This window comes from Phalacrocorax carbo, chromosome 3 (assembly GCF_963921805.1).
Source record: "Phalacrocorax carbo chromosome 3, bPhaCar2.1, whole genome shotgun sequence".
NCBI lineage: Eukaryota > Metazoa > Chordata > Aves > Suliformes > Phalacrocoracidae > Phalacrocorax > Phalacrocorax carbo.
Window position 1 is genome coordinate 124,624,872 of NC_087515.1, and position 14,925 is coordinate 124,639,796.

Here is a 14,925-nt window from a genome sequence, read left to right on the forward strand (position 1 = left end):
AGCAGAGAATGTAAATGGATAGGTTTGCTTAAGCTATACCTGTAGGTTTCACAACTAGCGAACAGAGTCTAACACTCTGTAGTTGACCAGCAGAGATGTAGCAAAACCAAATCTCATTCACAGTTTGCCTGAGATCTGGGAGGGCTGGTTTTGCATCCTCCCAGAAGTCACTGTCTAGGTATTTTCCCAACTAGCTTTTCTTCAGAATAAAGTGTTCTCAGAAGACTTTTCCTGGCATACAACATGGTCAAAGTGGATAAAAATGACCATCCAAATAGTGGTATTCCAAGTTTGGTTCCTTCCTCTGCCTGAAGGAACTCGAACTTTCACCTCAAAACATCTAGTTAGGCATGCATAACACTCAGGGACTGGTTATTCCAATCTGAGGGTCCCCCAATCTCATCTGGGGCTAATCAAGTATTTATCAGACAAAAGCAAAGGTGTAACTGTAGGTGTAACTCTATTATCCAATGACTAGGTCATTCTTTTGGGATGGGAGGGATCTGGGTTCCAGTCACTGCTCTATTCAATGCTTAAGCATTTTAACATTCGTTATTCGCTGCTAGCTGGCTGCTGCATTCATCTAAACGGCACAGGTTAAAATTCCCTCAGGCTCAGCAAGAAATTGAACCTACATCTGGCGCATAACTGGATATGTCTCAAAGGTTTCAAGTGCTGAGGTACTGCAGAAAAGCAGGTGTGGGATGCACCAGGAACCATTTTGTGAGAACAAAGTGACGTAGGCATTTGGGATAGGGCCATAGATGACCAGCGATGGCTGGGATTTTAGCTTCAGCATTTACTCTTGCCTTATCCTTCTTTCTTGTAAGTATTGGGCTTTGTAGACTACATTTCTAAGTACCCAGGTCTCTACATTAATTACAAAGGAATAGCTGGAGCTAGGTTTCACATAGATGTCTACATCTGAGTAGTCATCTGGCTTCCTTTTACAGTCAGGTGAGAGAAATGTGTAAAGTCCCCTCATTTGAGGCATCTGTTTAATATTGTTCTAGAAGTACATGTTTCTCTCTTGATTGTCTTGGGAGCCTGGGGTCGATAAATCAGATATAAGTGACTGCACTGACAATATTTGTATTCAGTCATTGCAATCCCAGGCTCTGTGCCCAAATCAGGACCATGGGTTCCACTAGGTGGAAAGCTGTCTGAAGATCTGATGCCCCTGTGACAGGCATTAAAATGTCTAACTTTGTCAAAGAACCAACATGAAAGACTTGCCTAGTGCAAGCAGGACCTTAAGAATACAGCTCTGAAAGATTTTCCATTGATGTCATTGGTGCAGGCATTACCCCACACATTTGTCAATAAGGTGTGTACAATTTCTAGACTTATATTAATATGGGGGGGAAAAAGTGCAGAATAAAGAACAAGTTTCTCTCTCTTACTGTTTTCTTGTGATAGAGCAAAATCCAAGAATGGAGGACGTTGCTTGCGAGAAAAATTAGACAGACTGGGACTGAATTTGCCTGCAGGAAGAAGAAAAGCAGCAAATGTCACACTCTTGACTTCCTTGGTAGAAGGTAGGGTTTATAATATTGCAATATAATATAGATGTAATTAAAATGTTTCCTTGTATGCAACACTTTTCAGTCACAGTGTTAAATACCATAATCTGTATTTCGTACAAAGAGGAGAACTGACTTGCCTAAAGCCACAGACAGAGCGAGTGGCAAAATGGAAGTTCACTCTGAGATGCTTTGGCTCCCAGCAAGCAGCCTGGTCCTGCAGTTTCCTCAGCATTGATCTGTGCTTTCTGTGCTGGGATCTGACTTACAAATCAATGATCCAAGTGTTCTTGTGAGAGAGATGAATGTCTTATACCAACTCTATAAGTAGCTTTGTTTATCTTCCTTTTTTTTTTTTAAACTTGTGAATTTCCTGGAGCTGATCCAAAAATGTGATTTTTTTTTTTCCCATAAGAAGGCATACTATTTAGACAAGACTTTTCCCCCCACACATAAATGAATGAAATCTGTTTTCGCATAAACTCTAGACAGGCCCAGGAGATGCTTTCTTGGCCTTTATTTGTTGTTTAAATATCATTCACCAAACACTGCTGGGCTCTTCAAACCTTCAGCTGCAAGATGCAGGTTCAAACCCCTCAGGCAAAGGGAAGAAACTCTACCTGAATCTTTTCTATTCTGGATGAATCCACTAAGTACTCGGTTTGTTGTCTGGTTGCGGGTAGCAGCTCTGGGAATTTCAGATCCCTCCTCCTTGATGTTGAGAGCACTCAGTTCATCCTAAAGGTCAACACCTTCTAGGATCTTAACCTGAAGGGTCCATACAGATCTAGGCAAGTAGGCTGAGGTCTCAGCACATATTACCACAGAATCACAGAACTACAGAAAGGTCCAGGCTGGAAGGGACCTCTGGCGATCTTCTAGTCCAACCCTCCTGCTCAAAGCAGGGTCAATTAGAAAAGGTTGCCTAGGACCTTATCTAGTCAGGTTTTTAATATCTCAAAGGATGGAGAAATAGTGCTGAAGCCACAACAATGGATGATTTCTCACCATCTAGGAGGAGGGACTAAGGTTCTTAGGGGCCACTAAGCTGTGGGCCTAGAACTACAGAATTACAATGGGAATTTTCTCCCCCAGTTTAGAGGAGTAAGGGCTGTTCCTACCTTCACAGTACTTCATGCATCTTGGGTCTTAGCAGGGAAGAATAAACAGCTATGTGGCCAGCTACTCATTCATTAGAAGAGATAGAGAGTGAGTCTTTCCACTGCTGCCCTGGGATTGATGGCTAAGTACCTTTACTGTAAGTCAGAATTAGACTCCTTTTTCCCAGGGATGGAGGAGCTGTGCTTGCCTCCCTGCTCTCTACTCAAAGCCAATAGCAAACCTATTATCAAGCCTATCGTACTGCTTTTGTTCTTGGACTGCCTTAACATGAGTCCTACAGATAGATACTGAGGACACCGACCTCACTTTGACAGAGACCTATTTGCCTAGACATCCTAATCATGAATCTTGTCTACTGGAATTTTTGGGAAAGGCACCGCCATGTGCATTAATATTCCAACAGAAAGCAAAATTAAGCTAATTTTTTGTCTATGTAACCTCAGTCAAATTTGGCAGTGCTCATTGAATTCTTTCTGGCGTAAGCTGCCCTCCCTTTGTACATGCAGATATTACTTCCAAGTGGTACTAACTTGTAGCATGTTTTCTGCAAGGAATCCCATCCCTCAATAGCTCCTGCTGCTGGAGGAGGCAGAGGTGGAACGACACAGGGTTATTCCGGGTTTTAAAGGAGAAGAACACATGAAAACAGCATTGGGTTTTTTTCTGTGAGATGTCAATATACAAATTGACTTAATGTTTTATTAGTCTTATTAAATCCCTAAAAATAAGGTGCACTGTGTGGACTTATAAAGATCCAGGACTGTGTCGCTCTTGATTACTTTAGATGGTTCTAAGTTTACTTTCACTGAAGGTGCTCACAGTCTTCAATGTATCAAGGCCTTTAATATCTCTGTAAGGTGGGAACGTGCTCAACCTCTTGAATATCTTTTTGAGATAAGAAAAGGCAAAATTAGTTGTATGGTCATTAGGTATACTGACCAAAGCCATCTTGAAAGTCTCTGGCATGACGAAAACTTCTCTTCCCCTAAATAAAAATCTTTGAGTTTTGAGGAGTACTGCTAAGTTCAACAGAGGAACTGCAGTGAATTTCTAGGCTGTGGTGGTCATGTGAAGATCAAGACTTTATGAAATTTGTTCTGTGGCCCCTTGTTTTCTGCAAACTTACTTCTTCTGGGGTTCAGCATATCTGCTGGGTGTTTACCTTTATTCTTGTTTTGGTGGGTTGCATCTTCAGTGTCTTTCCTGGGGACGGGACTTCTGAGGCCCAGAGTAGGAATTGTTTGACAGATTCGTTCTGCTTTTTACGTTGTCATCCACATAAATCAGCACAATAGGTAGAAAGGCAGACTGGGAGAATGAGCTCAGCGTTGCAAGACTCCACAGCATATAGGACATAGCTTTGTGCAACCTGTAGGTGAGGGATGCCCTCTAGTGCCTAGATTAGATGAAGGGAAAGGTCATTTTTCTTACCAGCTCTACAAGGAAAATTCCTATATCTCAGCTAATACAATAAAGGCTCATCCATTAAATACCAGCATTGCCAAGGCTAAGCCTTACTGGTGGCTCAAAGGCCTCAAAAGCCTCCCGAGTAGGAGCAAGAAAGGATGTGAGAAGAAAGGAGATGTCCCCATCTGTTTGGGCAGGCTACTTATAAGGCACAGATATAACATAAATGTTATTGCAGATACAGGTAAAAGCAATGTATGGCTGAATTTTAAACCATCAGATTATTTACAAAAATCAGAAAAAGCACTTACAAAAAAATCTATAATTTGTTTTCCTGTCAAACCTAACTAAGACACTATATTTACTAGGCATACAATTGATTGCATTCATCATTTGGAGACCAAAATTCTTGAGAAAAATAGGTCAGTGGTTACTTCTTTCACCCTGTTACCAACTGTCACACTTCTCCCCCACCAGCCTTTGTTTAAATATGCTTCCACTTGTTCCTTCTCCCTTCTCACCCTACAAATAGAAAAAACTTTCCTTCCACCTCCTGCCTGTCCCTCCTTCCCCTGGGTAACATTTCTGCTGGGTAGAGCATCCGAAGGAAGCAAAACCAAGGAGACAATAGGAGGTTCAGATGCTGAGTGTCTTTCTCCTGGGACACAGCTTCTGCCTTCACTCTGCATAGGAGCATCTCTCACTCTTGCTAGACCCAGGAGACACCCACGCTGCTCCTTGCACCTCCCCACAGAAGCCTGTCAAGGTATACGGCTGGTCTCTCCACTGAGGCTTTCCAGAACTGTCTCTGCCAATTCAGCTTCAGCAACTGTCCTTTTCCATCATGCAAAGCTCTCTGGTCAATTGTCAAATTATATGGGAAAGGCAGCACTGCCTATAGCTGCCAAGCCGTGTGCTGGATTTAAGGAGAAAGAGTCATCGCTCCCCAACACCCGTTCTTTGTCTCTGCCAGAGGAAAGAGCTGGGGATATTGCACATATGGAAATTTGATTTTAGATTGAAACAAGGCAACTCGCTATAAAACCCAGGGATTTTAGGGGTTTCTACCTTTAGTACGACTCCTCCCTGATATAAATAATTACTAGGCAGAAGGCGGCAAATCTAAGGTAAAAGAAAAGACGTCAGTTCATCCACATTTTCAACATTTCCACATTCTCCTCTAGAACAAATGTTTGTCCAAATTATGATGAGGTGAAAAAAACCTTTTATGACATTTTGTACAAACTACTTTCCCCCACCAAGCAGACTTATTTCCTACTGTACAGTAATACAAGGGGCCTCTAGTCACTGAGATTAACAAGAAATAATATGTATAGAAGTATGTCACAATCCACTTCTAAATACCAAATCATCTTTTGGTCCCAGTCAAAATGACACCTTTGTTCAATGAGTTATAAGAAATTACGTTCTGCAGAGTGATTTCATGACCAGATTTGTATTTTCATTTAGAATTTGGTGTTGTAATTTAGAATGCCTACTCCTTATATCACAAGGAACCACATGCTTATATGGATAAATATGCATAAACCTAATGTGCATTCATAGCGTACATCAGCTTTCAATTTCCAGTAAAAATATACTTTTAAAATATATTTAAAATATTTTTAAATTTATTATCTCACAAAACATGGTAAGTACATCTGTATCTATGTTTTTGCCTGTTTATATCCACAAGTAGATAAGTAATTTTGTTTCTTTTTACTTATGATTTTATCTCTTCATATACCATTAACATTCAGTCACAGTCCCAGCTCCAGGACAAATGGACAGGTTTTATATATTTGTTTTCTTTTCTCAGATTATCAAAACAGTTTAGCATAGTTTTCTCAGCTCTAGTAAATAATATACACCATCTTTGTAGAGATTACTTTTAATGGCAATTCCTATTTTAATTTCTTCTTTTTTTTTACATTAAGTAAAAACATACAAATTTCAGTCAGTTTGTTGTTGACCGTATTAAATAAGTGCCTACATTTCATCGCATAAAGTTTTGCTCTCTTGAAGAAACTGAGGCTAAAAGTTTACATTTTTTGCCAACTACATTCCTTGTTTTGTTACTTGGGTCTGACCGGGACCAGAATAGAGCTGTCTGGAGAATGGTAATTCCACCTGATGGCAGCTTCAAAGGGTTTGACATTTACCTTTGTTCCATGCTGGCATGAAAACAAACCTATCATGAGTTTTCAGGGAGTTTGGTTGAAAAGCACAACCTGGCGCTCCTCCACAGTTGACTTACTCTTTAAGCCTTTAAGGAAAAGCGTAGCTGACAGAAATTTTGAAGCAACTCTACAGAAATTTAGAAGCTATGGCTTAAAGTTGTGCTCTTTCTCATACATGAAGTTTGGGCTAGATGTTATAAGTACAAAATGGCAGTCAGCTATATGCCTGTTCATGTTCAGTCACTGCTAACATACCACTGAAATCCATTTTAATTTCACTGAAAATTATTTTAATTCTCCAGAAGCTGTAAACTAAGTGGAAATCATTTCTCCTTTCAAGTCAGAGGCAGTGGTTGCTTGCTGGCTTCTTATTTCTTTTAGGCATACTGGAAATCATGTTTTAAAAATCCAAATAATGTAGATGATTTTGAGTATAATCTTCAATATTTGCATATAAAATTCGTTACAGCTGTGAAGGCTGTTGTTGACTGGTGTCAGCAAACAAATTCCCTGGGAGTAGTGCATGTATTTACTAATACCTGAATTCATTTAGGTCAGATAAACACACAATGAAGTATTTGCTTGTGAAAATGAAAGGTATTTTTTCTGATAAAATCTCCAGTGATAGAAGGGGAGAGAATAAACTCTGAAAAGGTGGAGAACAGAGTCTGGAGTAGAGGTCAGAGGCACGTGGTTCCTTATGCCTCATGCTGCCCCTTGCACAGGACCACTGCTCCCACGGAAGTTTCCATCTTCCTTGGCTTAGCCAGGTGTGTGCAGAGCAGGTTCAGACTTGCAGGGGGTGGGATACGTCTCAACATCTCTACTGTAGTTGTATGTGTCCTCTCATGTCACACTGTAGTCAACAGGGTGAAATCAGCACTTCTGGGTGATTAACAATTAAATTAACTTTAAAATTAAACATTTGATTAAGTTGTTCAGAAAAGCTGTGGAAACTCCGTGGTTGGAAATATTCAAGACTAGGCTTGAAAAGGCCACAAATAACCTAGTCTAAGGCCAAGCTTTCAACAGAAGGTGAAGCTCCCTTCTAACCTGGACTTTTCTATAATTCCTCTGATCCACTTTTGTCTTCTACTTTAGCGTGGGATGATACAAGCTTTAAGTGTTAGTTTGTCTCCATTGACTTGAGATTATGAGATCAAATGTCAATATTGACATTTAATCACATGAATTCCACTGCACATGTTCTCAAAGAGAGGTGTTACAGGTTCTGCATCCCTCCTCAATGTTCACCTGGAGCATCAGCCTGGTCTCCAAAGAGCAAAGGTCTAACGCCTCCTCTCATGATGGCAATCAAATACACAACTCTGAAAAAAAAAAAGAAAAATAAAATAAAAACCCACAACACCCTAACCCTAAGAGCACATCTCTGTTAGTCACTCACACAGCCATGCTTCAACATGCACTGCTGGTAGCTGACCTATTTCTACCTTTTATGATGAGATGAGAGCAAGTGTCATCTGGAAGTACCTCTTTCCCACCAGGGAAAGACTTAGGCACAGATGTTCACACTCCAAGCAGCTGTGTTTGAGCAGATGAATCCCACACCAAGGCTGTCAGAGTCACCGCACACAGGCCACAGCGTTCAGTAAACCCTAAAATAAATTCCTGGGTTCTCTAAGTGAGTGGAGATGTGCGTATTCTTCCAAAGGCATTTGGCACCCAGCATGGAGTTGGGTTATAGTGTCCAGTCTCTGCAGGGAGGCAGAGAGGTGCTCAGTGCCTTCCTCTGTCATAGACTTCTCACAAAGCCTAGTTAAGCCCCAAACTCCCTTTGCCTTGATTTCCCCACCTATAAAACAGCAATGATCTTCATTGCCATCCCTTTTTATTTTGTCTGGTCAATTTTGATTGCAATCTTTTTTGGAAGCAGTATTGTTTCTTGTACTCTACTTTGGGGTCTTGCTCATCTTTAGTGTGGGGCAATTTTATTGTGCCTGCTGGCTTAACCCTGAAGCAAATATATTGAAATGTATGTTATCCCCTGAGGTAGAAGGCTAGTCTTCCTTTAGAAATTGAGAAGTGAAGCACCAACGGCTGAATCTCACCTCTTTAGAGTGATTTATTCCTACCTTCCCATAATTTCCTTGCCTTAAATATCAATGATGATATTACAAAACTTGAGCAGCTGCACAGTACTCACTGGTGGCAGGGGAGGGAGCTAAACCCAAGCGTCTTGATTAGTATTTTCTCACAGGACATATATCCTCCTTATTTTCTGGCTGGCACCATCTGATGACTAAACATAGGTAGGCCAAATGGGCCAAAATCTGTAACTAAGATTGGGAGTGAGTGTCTGCAAAACTGATTTGTTATCACAGAATCCCAGACTGGTGGGGGTTGGAAGGGACCTCTGGAGATCATCCCGTCCCACCCCCTGCTTGAGCAGGCACCCCCAGAGCAGGGGCACAGGAACGCGCCCAGGCGGGGTGTGAATGTTTCCAGCCTGGATGTGGTCCTGTAATTGTATTATTGTATCTTTTTTTTTTTTTTAACTGGAAAAAAATCTGTAATAATTATAACAACAACAACAACAATAATAACAACCCTAAAAACTAACTGACCCATTTTATTTGCCCGCAGGGGAAGCGTTACATTTGGCCAGAGATTTCGGCTACACCTGTGAAACAGAGTTCCCTGCCAAGGCGGTAGGAGAGCACATTGCCAGACAGCACATGGAACAGAAAGAGCAGACAGCGAGGAAAAAGATGATCCTAGCGACAAAGTAAGGAGGGAGGGGGGAAATGAAAAAAGAAATCTGTCTGTCACTTCTCCATTTTGGATCTGGGGGCTGGGAGAGGGAGGAGTGGGAGTATGGATTGCAGTGACTGTATCACAACAGTACTCACTGACAGCGAGAGCTGGCCTGTCTTTAGAGATGCTGTAAGAGGAACCTTATTTACTGCAGTGAGGTGGCTATGCCCTCATTGCCTGCGTTTAAGGAGGCACACACATCTCAGGTGCTTTGGTTTAGATGAGAGGAGGGGACATTATTGCATGGTGGGATTTATAGGACAGAGACTGGCTTTGTCTCCTGTTCGCATGTGAGCAGGAGCTCTAAGCTGTGGGATAATTATCACTAGTCTGCTGAGGGAGAACTGGTTTGCAGAGGGACAGAACCTCTGGATGGAAATTGCAAGAGTGCCCCTGAACAATGTACATCAGCAGGGGAGCTTTGCTGAAGCCATTAAAGACACACAGAGGCACCTGATTTTGCTCTAAACAAGCCACTTGCCTCCCAGGAGCAGTAACATCATGTGAGGATAGCATTTCATCTAGGTTAATTAGCCTTGATGAGGAGAGGAATTAGCCTTTATGAGCCATGGGAAACAGGAATAGTCGGCGTGGAACAACACAGACCTACACTAGGTGTGTGGTATGCCTGCGTGGGGTAGCCTTGAATGTAATCATACACTTCCTGCACTTACTGCCATGTTACACAGTGAGCCTGCAGGAGAGCTGAGGACAGAAGCCAGAGCTCTCAAACCATCATCTACCTCTTTCCCCCAGTGCTGGAAATGTTTGCGAATCATCCAGACTGGGATATATCCAACACAGAGGGATTACACTGCAGTAGGTAGTAGCAGGCTGACCAGCCACAGGATTGTCCTTTGTATCCCAATGTCTTCCTGCATTGTCTATTTGTGGGGAACAGGATTTCTAGCCTTGATGTCCCTCTTGTATCCAGAGCTCTTCATCCTGAAGGTGACCCAGAGACAACATGCATTGAAACATCTCAGGCTTGTGAATCCCATTAATATAGCCTGTGATCCTTCCCTGGGGTGATAAGCGGAGCACCGTGTGGCTCAGGGGACCTTTGCTGGTTGTGAAGGTGATGAGAGAACTCACACATCATGGTCCTAAGTCCCTTGCAGATTAAAAGGAATAATATAGGTGGAATATGATCTTATTCTTACCTACATACATGTTGTTTTAAAGGCCCAAGGGGTTTCAGAGACATGAGAATAAACCAGCTAGCAAGAAGCAGCTCCTCTCTGCAAGTTCTGTCTCCCCGTGGCTGTATAGCCCATTAATAATCTGCCCCTCTAACTATGTAAGAGCTGATTGTACTGCTGGGCAGTACAACCTAAGCAAGAGTTAAGGTTGTAAGTTGCCCCAGCTGGAGGATTTGCCCCATTTATAAAATGTTACTCAACCATAATGATAAAAGTCTTTCTCCTTTTCTGGCTCTAAGGAGAGATCCCATTGCCATGGGTTGTAACAATCAGTGGTAACTGTTTTGTCCAAAAGCTGTCTGACTGAGAGACACATAAGGCATAAGGTCTCACTACCCTTTCTCACCACTTCATACCTACTTTCTCACCCTCTCTTACTACTGGAGAGTTGTGGGCATGCATTACTCCTAACCCACATGAACTTTGGGCTTGTAAGCTGTTACCCTGCACTTGTAAGGAGCCAATTTACTTTCCCTCCCTCTTCCATCAGTTAAAAGCACCAGCAAATAGATCAGAGAAGTTGTCGATGATGCAAGGATAGGCCATATTCTTCTGCAGTCGGGAGTGCTTGTAAGAGGGACAGATGGGTCAATGTGTGTGCTACTACTGCCCTCTCCTGCCTGGAAGGAGAACAGTGAGTCACAGGCCAGTCCTGTCCAGGTACTACAGGAGGTACAAGACCATGACATCGTACTGTTAGCATGGTATTTCCCAGCCATGCTTCCATGTAACTGATAGTAGGAACTTTAGTCATTTGTCAGGAGTTTCAGTTATCCACTATAAGCTCTAGGTTTGTCATTCCAGTAATTTCACCACTGCCCTGCCTCGTGCTTATGAGTTATGACACCAGAAAAAGTGGTGGAATGTTATGCTGTCACCAAAAATGACACTGAAATTTCAGGGTGGTAGAATCACTCATCGCAAGCTTTGCCTATGGAAAGAAATGGAGTGCCATTGCCTCTGTGTGTGGCCACTGTCTGCTCTGGGACAGAGCCAGAAGTCCATGGAAGTGTGCCTTTGGCAGAGCTGGTGAGACCTTCCACAAGTGGGGTCTTGAGGAAAAGTAAGGGGAAAGAATAAAATTATTTCCACTACTCCTGGTATATAGATGAAACTCCAATCTGGATTCAAACATCCAGCTTCAGTGGCTTGATTCACTTGCCCAAACATAGGTACCTACTGCCATTTGAGACGAACTGGGTTATCCAGCTTGGTCACCAGCTTCTGCTCCAGAATCACACAGGTCTCCTTTTGTTGCTGTGTTGTATCTGCCAGTTATTATGGATATCTTGGGTACTGCATATCTATGTGTGGGTAACTAAATAGAGTCCTTAATGTCTACAGTGCAGAACTCTCTGGTGTCCAGTAGAAGCTCCCAGTGTTACCAAGGGTATCTATATCTTGTAATCAATCAGTCCCCCACCCTGAGTGGAAGCAGTTTAGCTGCCACACACAGAACTGTGGCCTGTGGGCTAGTGAAGACTAAAGACTGCAACTTTTGATGCCAATAGCCCTTTCTAACACATGGAGGTGTTACCTAAGCTTGAGGTAATGCTCTCTTCACTGCCCTACTCAGCCCAACCGGGTCTGAGGCTATGTTGACAGTAATACAGTGAATGAAATCAAGACAATTTTCTATCATAGAGCAAACTGTATTAATTGTGTTAAACCACCTGATCTTCCAAAACTACCTCTTGAAAATGGTCTTTCACATTTGCTGACTCAGGACCTGCCTAGGACAGTACTCGCTGAAGCAACAAGATGGTGCCATGGCCTGTTCTAACAATTTGTTGGTCTAGACAATGAAGAATCAGAACCTTACCTGATAATTATCATGGGAGGAAGAGATGATTGGACTGTGCAGCCAGTACACAGTGCTGAACACAAATGACAGCAAGGGCAGGATGGGAGTGAAGCAAGCTTTTTTTAAGAGCTGAAAGGATAAGAAAGGTGTAAACAATGGGAGATGCCAGTCTCCTATGATTCTCTTCCTCTCCACTCACCTCCTTTGACTAAGCAGATGGTTGCCTGGGCACTTCAGAACAAGATGATTCAAAAAAAAAAAAAAAAAAGACTGAATTATCATAGTTCTCGCCAAAGGGTGCTGATACTGGCTTGTTAACCCTAGTCTCTTTAGAAAGGCTTCAGTACATGTCTATGCCATCCTCACAGAAATGAAATTTAAAAAAAAACTGCTGGGAACTGGTTTTTGAGGGTCTTTAAGCATGGGTCTGTTCACCTTGCAGAGGTGTGGGAGACCCTGAATGGCTTTACAACTGGGGACACAACCTGATCAGGTTGCAGCTAGGACAGATGCAGAACTGCTGAAGGCCACATCAATAATTCCTTTTGATGGAGAGGCACACTGTCCTACGGGAAACATGACAGAGTATCGCAGCACAAGGCCATCCGCATGAGGCAGAGGGACAAATAATACACACGTTTACACAGACCAAAACAGAATAGTGTGAATAACAACTTCATTGTGGGGTTCCTTACAGCCAGTACAGAATAATCAACATCTGGCTCATGACACTAAGTGCTCAATTTGCTAGTTCTCTGAAAAGTAGCTCTGAAACTGGATGCACAGGACCTGCTGAGCATCTCTCTGATACCTGGTCTTTGGACACCTGGCAACTCTTCCACACTGGGAATATATCAGATTCATGGGCACATATTTGCCCCAGTCTTGTACTCTTTACAAGGCATTTGCTTTGTAAAGAGCAATAGGATCATGGACTAGATGGGCTCTTGTTCTGATCCAGTACAGAATTTTTTATCTTTTCCTGATTATATACTGGAATATCTGACCATCCATCACAAAACATTAAGTGCCTCCTTTGCAGGAGTGACCAGGGCTCTTTTTATTAATCTGTGGTCCCTAAGACAGCATAACCACCTTTCTTTGCTTTTTCAAAGCCACAGTCCAACTGACAGCAAATAACTGTCAGACCCCTTCCTGTCACTACCCCAAGTGATGTTTTATTGGTAGTGGAGGCTCTGAAACACCACTTTGACTAGAAATCCCCTTGAAAAAAAGTAGGTTACTGCCTTTTACAGGTTTTCAAGTATAAGAAAAAGTTTTTGCTTTTCTTTAAATCTGCCAACACTGTGTAAAGACTTTTGACATGTGAAGATAGAAGGGAACTTAATTGCACATTTGGTTCCGACACTTTCCTTTGTCAAAATATAAGAACTTTTAAGATGAACTTTTTCAACAGGTAGAAAGTAGAGGTTGGAGGAAGGAGAGAAGAGCAGTGCTGACAGGGCCGACTGGGGATAGTAGATTGTTTAGAAGCCAAAATGACTGACTGTTTTCAGTTGTTGAAAGGAACTGTTTTTCCTCTAAGGACCTGGTTCATTAAAACTGTATGCTGCATTTACATACATTTCTGCTGAATACATCTCTTTGCCTAAAAGGCTAAGACAATGCTGTCTTTTCAAGCAGTTGGTGTCTAGGTCCACACAGATGACAAGCATTTACAGAAATTAGGCTTGGATGAAGTCCAGCAGCACAGCAGGAAATAGTTTCCTGCATCTCCCCTCCTCTTAGCCAGGGGAGAGCTGTAGTATCCAAAGTCTATGTCCAAAACTTGCAGAGCAGTGATATAATGAACGGTAAAAACAGGTTAGTATGGTTTCCTTGCTTGTAACTGGGCAATGGAAGACCTTTTAAAGACAAAGAAGCTGAGTTTGCCCACTTATTTTCCATTATGTCCCTGTCCAAAAGGACCAGAGTTACAAGTGGATAATGAAGAACTTGAACTTTACCTAGGACCACATGTGCAAAGTCTTCTAACAGAAATCATGGACCACAGAGATGCTCTTTAGTGTTAGAAATTGGCCCCAGGCACAGTGGTTTCATCTAGGTTAACAAAGTAAACCACGCACATACTGAGTCATCACATTGCAATTATCCATATTACTAAAATGTTAGAATGGCTCCTTGGACCCTCTCAAATATCTTCTGGGCATGTTCTGGGAGATAATGTACATCAAGGCCAGGAAGGCTCAGGAAGCCACCCTGTTGAGGAGGCTGGAAAAGCCTATATGGACCTTACCAGATGGTGACACTTTGCATGAGGGTATGAGAATGACCCCTGGCACTGTATAATTTAGTAGGCGGCACTGTTTCCTAGGTTACAAAGTAGTCACCGTGACCAGTGTTAGGTCAGCCCAACTGGTTGTCGGTCAAGCTAAGCATGAGGCAACTCAACTGAGCATCCTGACTGTCTGGTGGGCATCATGCCCCCCCGACCCCATATTAAGTGCCAAATTTCCAATACAGCCAATGGAGAATGGTGTGCTCATTTTGGAGAAGCCCTGAGAGAGAGACCCAGGCACTCTTTTTTTTAATTAACTGTATCACAAATTAATCAAAAATAAGTGGTGTCTCTGTTCATCCCTGGTCCAGATATGGCATACACTAAATGGATCCAGTCTGGTTTCTTTAAAAAGAAACCTGAATTGGTAGAACATTCCTAGACTAATTTGCAAACTAGCCCAAAACAACATCATCACAAGAATTAGAAGACCTTATTTTCATGTCTCTCTTAGTGTTAGATCCTATATACAGTTATCCTAGGGGATGTTTTTAACCCCCAGGTGCTGAGGCACCCTGAAAAGCAGAGGGAGAGGGAAGACAGCACGTTCATCCATCTTTTCCAAAGAATTGGGCTACTGTGCTAGTGGGAGACCAGGCAAGACAGAGCCCGA

The 14,925-nt window shown here is 42.4% G+C and overlaps 1 protein-coding gene across 1 annotated transcript in view; it reads left to right on the forward strand.

The window, feature by feature from the left end:
• TFAP2D (transcription factor AP-2 delta) overlaps positions 1-14,925 on the forward strand; it is a 53,923-nt gene that overhangs the window by 22,175 nt on the left and 16,823 nt on the right. Inside the window, exons 4-5 of the mRNA XM_064448225.1 lie at positions 1,420-1,538; positions 8,837-8,978. Coding sequence (XP_064304295.1) covers positions 1,420-1,538; positions 8,837-8,978 — 261 coding nt within the window. The remainder of the gene's footprint in view (positions 1-1,419; positions 1,539-8,836; positions 8,979-14,925) is intronic.